The 9,996-nt window shown below is 54.1% G+C and overlaps 1 protein-coding gene across 1 annotated transcript in view; it reads right to left on the bottom strand.

Annotated features, from left to right (window-relative positions):
- Window positions 1-9,996, bottom strand: part of MARCHF10 (membrane associated ring-CH-type finger 10) — an 89,291-nt gene continuing 79,295 nt past the window's right edge. Inside the window, exons 8-10 of the mRNA XM_065910975.1 lie at window positions 9,432-9,545; window positions 3,147-3,189; window positions 1-62 (exon numbers count right to left, since the gene is read on the bottom strand). Coding sequence (XP_065767047.1) covers window positions 1-62; window positions 3,147-3,189; window positions 9,432-9,545 — 219 coding nt within the window. The remainder of the gene's footprint in view (window positions 63-3,146; window positions 3,190-9,431; window positions 9,546-9,996) is intronic.

Here is a 9,996-nt window from a genome sequence, read left to right as displayed (position 1 = left end):
CTAGACAACTCGGCTGCTGCCTTCACAAATGCTGCTGTCACTCCCATCTCCCAGCTCGGAACCTGGAAAGCAAGAGGACGCTCAGGCTGCGGGCTCTATCGTGGAGGAGGATGGCATCGTTGCCCTTCCTGCCTGGCTCCCCCGAGCCCCTGCCCCAGCACCAGTGACCAGACACACACACACCACACATACATGCTACAGTGCCTGGAACAGTGTGAGGAACAGAGACCCCGCAGACTTTCAGGGATCAAATTGGCTGGACACAGAGGGTCATGTGATGGGAGGGGGGCGCACAGAACCAGTGAGAAGCAGTGGAGTGAGAGCGGAGGAGGTGAGGTGGGGTGCTTTCTTTATCCTTGGGAAAGATTCTTATTCTCAATATTTCTTTTTTAAAATTTTAAAATTTTTATTTTTTTTTAGTTTTTTTTCCCCCAATATTTCTTTTCTCATTGGCTGGAGTGAGCGTGCTCCTTATTTGGAAGCATGTTCTGACTGGTGAAGGGCAAGGGAACAAGAGTAATCGCCTCCCTCCATCCCTACCTGGACCCTATCAGCTTCTTCCTCCACCACAACGCAGCCCCAGCTCCAAGAGCTGCCCACCTTCTTTCCCCTTCCTCTTTCCCCCAAATCTAGTTGCCTTGACTTGTACATTTGGGGTGGGGGAGGGGGCATGTGCTCTGGCCCAGTCTTGGCTGAAGGCCTTCATGGCCATTCCTGTCCACACCTGTATTGATGGCTGCTGGAGGCATGATTCCCCTCCCTGGACTTGGACTTGGCTGTGGTGACCATTATTCGTGCCAGCCAAGAAGCAGCTGTCAGGGGACCCAGGCACACCCCCCCCACCCCAGGGCCTCTCCCCAGCAGCCCTAACCTCGGTTCCCAGGCGCCCAGGACAGGGTGCCCAGCGAGAAGCTTGGCATGAGCCACAGACAGGCTGGCATCTTTGTGTCACCTGCTGGGCCCAGATGTTTTGCCTTTTCCCTCCCTGTTTACCTGCCTGGGGCTAGGGCGGCGGGTCACAGCTGTGAGTCAGGTGAGTCCTGCCAGGCTGCCGGGACCAGAGAAGCCATGGCCCCAGGGGGAGGGCGCGAGGCGTGTGGATCCGCCTTGGGCTGCCCTGGCTCTTGTCCTGATCAGGGCTCGGGCGGGAAGCCAGGCCCCGGCGGCGTCTGACCAGCGTGCCAAGACGGTCCCTCTGCGCGGGGCTGCCCCTGCCAGCGCCTGGGGTGTGCGCAGGGCTCGGACAGGCGGAGAGGGCCTAGACCCGTTTCCAGCGGGGGAGCTCTGAGGCCCCCACATTAGGACTCTACCGAGGGGGTGGATCCTACAGCTAGTCCCAGCTTCCTGAAGAGACGTGGTTAGTGACATGCTGCGGGGCCGGGGGCGGGAACCATCTGCCTCGGAGCAACACAGGAGGCAGGGTTCCCTCCGTGGCGACTCCGTTTTAAGCACCACCCCGGGGGCGCTCTTCTCCCGTCCTCTAGAGATGTCACCCAAACCGGGCGCCCCAGACCAGGAGCCGCGGTGCCCCTTCCGCATCCCCAAGCCGGGGTGTGGAGGGAGGCTCTCCATCCTGCTCCGGGCCGCCCCCGCCGCAGGGCGGCAGCGGGACCCGCTGGGCACTAGGGGTCGCCCCTGCCCAGCCAGACCCGCCCGGGCGCGCCCGCCACGGCAGGTTTCCCCGAACCGGGAAGAGCGCGGGCGCCTCCGGGGAGGGGCGCGGCCGGGCGCGGCGCCGAGATCCTGCCCGGCGCCTCGGGCCACCGAGGGGGCCCTTTCGGGACGGCGCGTGGGCTCTCGCCGAAGGCCGGGCGCAGACGGGGTGCATGCGCCCGCACACAAAGGTCTTTCCTAGCCCTCACGGCTCGCTGCCTGCCCTCCCTTCCCGGCGACCCGAGAGGGAGCAGCTGTTCGGGGTCGGCCCGGGCGACGGCGCCGAGGGACCGGCCGCCCATCCCGAGTGGCCCCGGGACCTCGCGAGGGCGCGAGGGGGCTCTGGGCCCTCACCCGGCTCGGCTGGACCCCCGCGGTGGCGCCGGGGACTGGGACCCTACGAGTTCCTTTTGTGAACGGTGAGCCTGGTAGAGCCCTCCCCACTCTGAAAATGAGCTGCCGGGTTCTGGGACTGCGTGCCCTGAATAATAGATTGGGTGCTCTAGGGTTCTCATCTGGGCCCCACCCTGTGGAGCTTTGAGCTGGTTCAGTCTCTGCAGGCGGGTCGGTTTGCGGGGGGACGGGGTGTGGGTCCCCAAAGCATGACCATGACCACTGCATCAGGGTCACCAGGCGCCCACCCCAGTGCCTGAATCCGTGTCTCTGGGAGGGGCTCAGGAATCTATATTTTTCTAAGTTCCCCACGTGATTCTGATGGCAAAGCCTGAGTGGAAATATCTGTTTTAAACCTTTTTAAGGCAGGTCTTGTGACATTTCTCTCCAGAACAGCCTCTGGGGATGGAACTGTCACCTCTGGCACCCCCTTCCTTAGCTCACTGTAACATTTATCCTCCCAGCTGATGGGAAGGTTCTTCCCACATCTGACCACCAGCCTGCCTGCTTTAGTTGAGCATGTTTTCTTTAGTCGGGTTTTCTATGGGATCGTAAGCCTGCTTTGGAGACAGCTGGCCTGGCTCCTTGGCCCTTTCCCGATACTTGTTTTCCTTGTTCAACTTCTGAATCCAGCAGGCCCACTGGCTTGGCCCGAAGAGTGAGAAAATCCAGTAACTCCAATACTAGCTTGTGAATGATGGTGGTCCCTTTAGGTAATGGCTACACAGCGCCCTTCCGGGTTTTTAAAGAAAACCCAAGAGGCTCCCCCAAGTGCTGGATGCTGGAGAATCCCAGCAAAGGGAAAGGAAAAAAAACCTGCAGCGGGTCATCCTATGTCCAAGGAAGACTGATCCTCCCTTTGCCCGCCTTTGCTCTCGCTTTCAGCTTGAGTTCAAACTCATCTCCTCTGCATCCAGCACACTTGGACTGCCTTGCTGACTGCTGCAGCTAGGGTTTCCCCAGCTTTGTGGGGTTATTTTTGCCTCTGGGGGCAGGGGGTGGTTATTACTTCCTTCCATAGGATTAGGTTGAACACAGCCACAGAAAGACAGCAAATTGCCAAACACCCTCAACATGGCAGGACTGATCCCCACACCTACTTTCATTTTCTTCCGGCCTGGGTTGTGGGTAGTTTCTTGACAACTATGGGAAAGAAGACAATGAAAAATGAACCGTTTTTTTCCAAAGCAATTGTGAACAGATGTCTAATCCCCTAGTCACGGGAATATTCTAGGAATCCCTGACATCACCTTAAAGGGGCAGAGGAGGAGGCATGGAGGTGCAAGGGCAGTGTTGATATTCAGCACCTGTGGGGTGTAGGCGCCTCCTAAAGACAGCGTCAGCGATAGCACAGGTCACCTTCGCCCGTTTGGGGCATCTAAATTTGGCAGTATGAACAGACCTGCGTCCTCTCAGCAATTGATCTGAGCAGCAGAACCCCATCCGGACGGTTCAGAGTCACATTTCCAGGCAGTGGGGGTGAAAGCGGTGCTAATTGGCCACTTGCCTCACCACTGGCTTTTAAACAATCGGTTGTATTCTCCGCCCGGCAGGAAGCAGCAGGCCCATCAAGGCTCTGGGCTCCCTCTTTGTTCTGACTTTATGGCATTTTATGCCACAATGAGAAACACTGTTTACTCCGTGGGAGGCCATTGTGCCAGGCTGCGAGGATGTGGGCTCTGGGGCAGAGGGGCTCCCCCCCTCAGGGGGAGGAGGGCCTTTGTGACAGGCTGGGGGACAAAACAAGGGGTGCTGGACACTGTTACTGGGGCAACTGCCTGGCCAGTGTAGCCCCTGGGTCCCTCTCCCCAGAAGGCCGGGGGGAAGGGCAGAAGGTTGGAATTTCTTCTAGAGGAGCAGTGCTAGTTACCTGGTAAATTATACATCCGCCGGTGCTAGCAACGGCCTGCGTGTTCCCCAGGCTGCTAGGACGACCTCATCCCGCCTCTAGAGTCTGTGCCCGGAGATGGTGGCTATCTAATGGTGGCCACCAGGGGGCGCCAACTTGGTGAGTACGCAAGCTTTCCCAGTAGTTGGCCAAGCCTGGGCCTTGAATAATTTTGGGTAGATTTGGTCTTCTGAGGCAAGGGTTTTCCATTTTGTAGAAATGGTGTGAATGGGGAGAGCCTAGGGAAAGTTCATGGAGCCTCACACACGGATAGGCCAGTGGGATTTCAGAGTGACTTCAGCACCCTCCCTTGCCCCTCCAGGTGAAGCGTGAAAGTAGCACGCCTGTGGCAGAAGACAGGTGGGTACTTGTGCCAGGAGGGCATCGTGGAAGGCGTGGGGTCCCGCCTGCACTCTGCCTTTTAGCGTGCACACACACAGGAATTCTATTTCATCTAGTTTGGCAAATTAGGCACTTGAGAGGTGTAAGGAAGCTGCCATGGGCAGGCAGGGAGAGCAATTTCGGGTACAGGGTCATTTCATTGAGGGGGGATGGAGAGCGTGGCACAGACAAAACCCACAGCCAGGAGGAAGCCCAGGTTAGGGAACCCTACAGGGGTTCCCTGAATACTGGAGTGCCCCCCATGGGCGCTGAAAGGGAGAAGGTGGAGGGAAGGCATGTCCATTTAGCTTCACCCTGCAGAACAGTCCTGTGTCCCCATGAGATTAAACGGTGAGCCAAGTAGGTCAGGTGAGGCTGGTGGGGCCCCATGTTCTCTGGAGATGCTCCCATTGTGAGCAGCTGAAGAGAGAAAAGGCCAGTTTCCTGCTAGGCTTTGCAGAGCATAACAGTCACTGCTCCCGTCAGCCCACACCTCACTCTGTGCCCACTTAAATCTGGCCCTCCATCTCCAGTGCCCCCCACTGGGTCCCCTCACCCTGTCCCAGTGCAACCACTGCCCAGCTGGGGTCTTTCCCCTTCAGCCCACCCTCCACACGGCCGCTCCTGTTCCCTCTCAGAAACGTAGCTCTCCTGACCTGTCAACCCTAGGCTAGAAAGCCTGCCATAGCCTCCCAGAGCTGCACCCAACCCCGTCACATCCTGCTCACTTCCGACTCTGGCCACACTCAGTGCCTTGACTTTCTCAGACACGCAAGTCTTTTCCTTCCTGAGGCTTTGTGTTCCTTTCTGCATGGATGCCCTTCCCTCCCCACCAGCCCTGGCCCGAGAGTCAGCTCCAGCATCACCCCCTCAGCTGATCGGTTGACAGGAGCAATAAAGAAGCAGCTTTGCCACCAGGCTCCCAAAGCCGTGGGAAGATGGATGGCAAAGAGGACAAGCTAACTGGATTCAGAGCAAAGCCCTCTGAAACGTTGGCATGTGTCCCTCCTGCCTGGAGGGTCTGTCCTGGAGAAGGTATGGAAGAAGGGGGGGGGTGGGCAAGAACAGTGGCCCCCTCCTGTCCTTTAACTCTGCCTTATTCCACATCCGGCTCCATCTCCTGAAATAACACAAGGCACTTTTTTTTTTTTTTTGGATACTCTTGGTTACCCATCTGTCTCTTTAGACTCTGAATCCCTTTTAGGGGAAGTGAGTCTTGATCATCTTTATATTTCCCAGGATCTAGTTTAGAACTCAAGGGCTTCACTGATGGCTCAGTGGTTAGAGAATCCACCTGCAATGTAGGAGACACGGGTTCAACCCCTGAGTCAGGAAGATCCCCTGGAGGAGGAAATGGCAACCCACTTGAGTATTCGTGCCTGGAAAGGAGCCTGGGGGTCTACAGTCCACAGAGTCACAGAGAGTTAGACATGGCTGGGCAGACCGAGCACACTTTAGAACCTAGCACATGGTAGGCATGCAGGAAACCTCTGAATACTTAAATATACCTTGAAAGTGTTCCTTTACCTGGAATACCCTTTTCTCTCCATAAATTTATATTATCACTTTCTCCAAAACATAACTCAATACTTGCCTCTTGAAGAAGCACGTATTGTTCACTTTTTCATTGCTTGAGCATCAGGAGGTTGCTGAGTACCTAGTATGTGCCAGGCATTTTCAAGGCACTGGAGGACCACGTGTAAAGAGATGAGTGTTCCTTGTTCCAACTTGCCAATGACCATACCCTGACCCACTCCTGCAACCCTTAGCAGACCACATCCTTTTCTGGCAGTAATTTAGCAAGTTTGTAACCACTCAATGCTCCTGGCATCCATAGTGCCTGGGACTTGGTCAGCAGTCAAACATGATTCATTGTGTGTCCAGCTTCAGAAAAAGGACAGATGTAGAAGGTTTGACTTTGCCTTAAAAAGGCTCACAGCCTCACTGGGGAGCCAAATTATTGGTTCATAAGATCACTGAAAACCCCAGGAAGCCACTGTCAGGGAAGATCTTGGGTTTTTTATTTCACAGCCTCTGGGAATTCGCTGGATCTGTTAGTTCTCTTGATCAAGGGCTACTTTTTGATTATTTCCTGGTTTTCCCTATATGTGAGTCTCACCTTCCCACTTGATTATTAGCTCCTCAGAGAAGGGGACATCACGTCTGATAGCCACGTTCCCAGATCCCCATCTTATCACCTGACACGGGCATAAATGCAGGTATGAATGAGTGATCACCACCATGGACAGGCCTTCATCACTGTGCCTTATTGAGATACAACCAGGAGCCTGCTGTGAACAGCTTTTCAGGTTCTGGTCAGCAAAGAAGATGGAAGGAGGCATTCTTTCCCATCATAGTGCCTCTCTCTTGCTAAACGTCACCCTTAGAATCTTCTGCAAGAAAATACTGAGACTCAAATCCAGAAGAGAATCAATCTGACAAAAGCCACTTGTTACAGCAAACCCACTCCAGTATTCTTGCCTGGAGAATCTCATGGACAGAGGAGCCTGGCAGGCTACAGTCCATGGGGTCACGAAGAGTCAGACATGACTGAGCAACTGAGCACATTCAGACACCTGTTTTCCTACTTCCATTTGGGTACCTCTTAACTGGTTCTTAGTACTGGTTACTGCTTGGTGGTTTATATGGGTGAGAGCTACTGGGCTGGCCAAAAAGTTTGTTTGGGTCTTTCTGCAAGATGGTACAAAAACTTGAATGAACTCTTTGGCCCACCCAATATTTCGGGGGAATCTCAAATTACAAGTAAGCTTGTGACGAGGGAAGTGTTGCCTTGTCCTTCCTGCTTCCTTCCCTGCTGGCTCCCGGCTTGCTCCCCGCATCACCCGCTCCTTCCCTGGGATAGTTTTACCAGAACGTTCTCTACAGTCAAAGCTTTAAGGGTGTGGGTTTTTCATCCAATGGGTTGCACTATTTGTTGCCTTCTCGTGTGCGCATTACAGTCCCAGAGGCTAATGTCTCTTGCCTTTGTTTGTTGATGGTGTGGCCATCTGTAACCTATACTGAACTCTGGGTGCTTTGAAGTTCAATGTGCAATAAAAAGTTCATTAAAAAGATGTGGAATCGTGAAAATAAGGTTACAGAAATGTTAACAAAGGATCATTTCCTGCTTCCTGCTATACTTAAAAAAAAAGTGTATTTCTCTAAGGAATTTATGTCACCATTAAAACTACGGAAGAGTGAAAGGAAGGACAGGCCTGGGTCAGAGAGAGGGTGAGATGCCTGAGGAGATATCTTGGCGAAGACCCAGCCTGTTATCTTAATTGAGAGCTCAGGGTCTAAGGGGAGAATGGAAGCCAGGAAGATATACAGACAGATCTCAAATTCTTATGACTAATGGTTTGAACCCAACATTTCTAGTGGCGTGCATGTGTGCTCAGTTATGTCCAACTCTGCAACCCCATGGACTGTAGCCCACCAAGCTCCTCTGTCCATGAGATTTCCCAGGCAAGAATACTAGAGTGGATTGCCATTTCCTCCTCCTAGGGGATCTTTCCAACCCAGGGATCAAACCCATGTCTCCTGCATTGGCAGGTGGATTCTCTGCCACGGAGCCACCACGGAAGCCCATTTCTAGCAGGGATGGCTCCAAAGGGATTGCCACGGCCTCCAGTGGCGCAGGGACTGGGGCTGTGTAGGGACCGCTTGGAGTCGTCGGGTTTCAACTCCAGACGGTGACTGGTGCCGGCAGGTGCCTCTTGTCCACTTGAGGTGGAAGAGTAGAGTTAGAGAAACACGGAGAGCCAAGATGGTGACGAGAAAGAGGTACGTGGGACATGCCGCAGAGCATCACTAAAACTGCCTCACGGTTCCACTGGCGGCTTGTCCACTGCGACACTGGCTTGCTTTCCAGTGGAGACCTTTTTTTTTTTTGGCATGTGGAACTGTATGTGGGATCTTAGTTCCTTGACCAGGGGTCAAACCTGTATCCCCTGCATTGGAAGCACGGAGTCAACCACTGGACCACCAGGGATGTCCTTTCTGAACCTGTGAACTCTGTGAACCTGTGAATTCAGTCCCTTCTGAATCTGGTGACCTTCTGCAGTGAGCAGAAGGTCAAATTTCAAGCCTCAGGGGGTGTCCTGGGAACCCCAAACACTAAAAGCATGTCAGTGCCTGGCATGGCCTTCGGGTAAGGAAGGCGCCCCTGTCCTGCAGTGCTCTTCCCTGGCCTGGCCATCGGGGGGCATTTAACCAGGAGGGCAGTCCCTTGGGGCTCAGAGTTCTGACTTGATAACAGCCAAGGGTATTTGTACATTTCAGAAGTTTCCCTGCTCTCCCGCATTTTGATCTGAGTGGTGGATCTAGGCTTCTCGCCCCACACCAACGCAGACTCCTAGAGGGCCCTGGTTCTTTTATTAAAGGAAGGGCAGCCACAGATGATCATTCCTGGTAAATACGCTGTCACTTCTCTAATGACAGATGGGACCCCATCAGCACCTTTGTTTTTTGGCATATACACACACACAGACGCCGGGATAACATACCCTGGGAGCCAAAGCAAAATAAACAGCCCCCTTGACTGGGGGCAGGGAAGGTTCCTGTTTCTCATGGACCCTCCTTGCTTGGACAGTGGACATCCACGTGTAATGCACACCCAGCCCCTGCAGCCTTGCTGGCCTCTATTTTGGGGGCCAAATATCCATAGAGACCCACTTGCTTATATAACCATTAATGACCATTTAATTACCACTCATATTTAATAGGAAACAATTACGTGACCTGGTGGCTCAGACGGTAAAGAATCTGCCTGCAATGCAAGGGACCCAGGTTTGATCCCTGGGTCAGGAAGATCCCCTGGAAGAGGGAATGGCTATTCATGCTGGTATTTTTGCCTGGAGAATCCCATGGACAGAGGAACCTGGTGGGCTACAGTCCCTGGGGTTGCAAACAGTCAGACACGACTGGGTAACTAACACTCACACTTGACGGTCACTTTTCAGCCAGAGGGCCACTGTGCCTACACCTGGCAGCCATTAGTCTTGGTGCCAATGATGACAGTGCCTCATCCCACCTGCTGAACACAGATACACATCTACTAAAGCACACAGCAAGGTCAGGGACACTGCGCTGACGGTCCAGGCAGGGCCCCACTCACCCTCTCTCTAGTGACCCGGTTGTGGTTGAGTCTCATGAGTTCTGCAAACCTCTGTTCATAGAGATGCAGCAGCAGCACCAGGTACAAGCCTGAATTCATCAGCTCATTTTGTACCTACAGGTGGACAAGAAAGCCTTTAAGTTCATCTATAAAATATTCATGGTCTCAATCACAGGGTGGAGGATACTAGGCCAAGAGTGGACAAGTAATAGGAATGGGAGCCCAAGCCCCAAGGCAAGGCCTGCTCCGGAGGGGGACCGGAGAACAGAGCAAAAGGGGACCCAGGGTGGAGGCAGGATAGCCATCCTGGAATCCTTGACTGCCTAGTGGAGGATGCCTGAAGAAGCTCCTGGCCTGGTCCTGGGCTGTGGACACTTACTGAGTAGTTACCTGCCATAGCCTTGAGCCGAGTGTCAGGAGAACACAGGGCCAAAGGTCTCCGCTCCCTGCTGGGACCCCATTCTGTGGTGTGGGAGAGAGTGTGCCCCATTCATAGACGGCTCCAGTACCAGCGGGATGTGTCAAGGGCCACAGAGGAGTCATGAAGGGGAAGAAAGAGGCTGGT

The sequence above is a fragment of the Muntiacus reevesi genome, chromosome 18, assembly GCF_963930625.1.
Source record: "Muntiacus reevesi chromosome 18, mMunRee1.1, whole genome shotgun sequence".
NCBI lineage: Eukaryota > Metazoa > Chordata > Mammalia > Artiodactyla > Cervidae > Muntiacus > Muntiacus reevesi.
The sequence above is the reverse complement of the archived record's forward strand: the minus strand, read 5'-3'. Positions and strand labels throughout refer to the sequence as shown.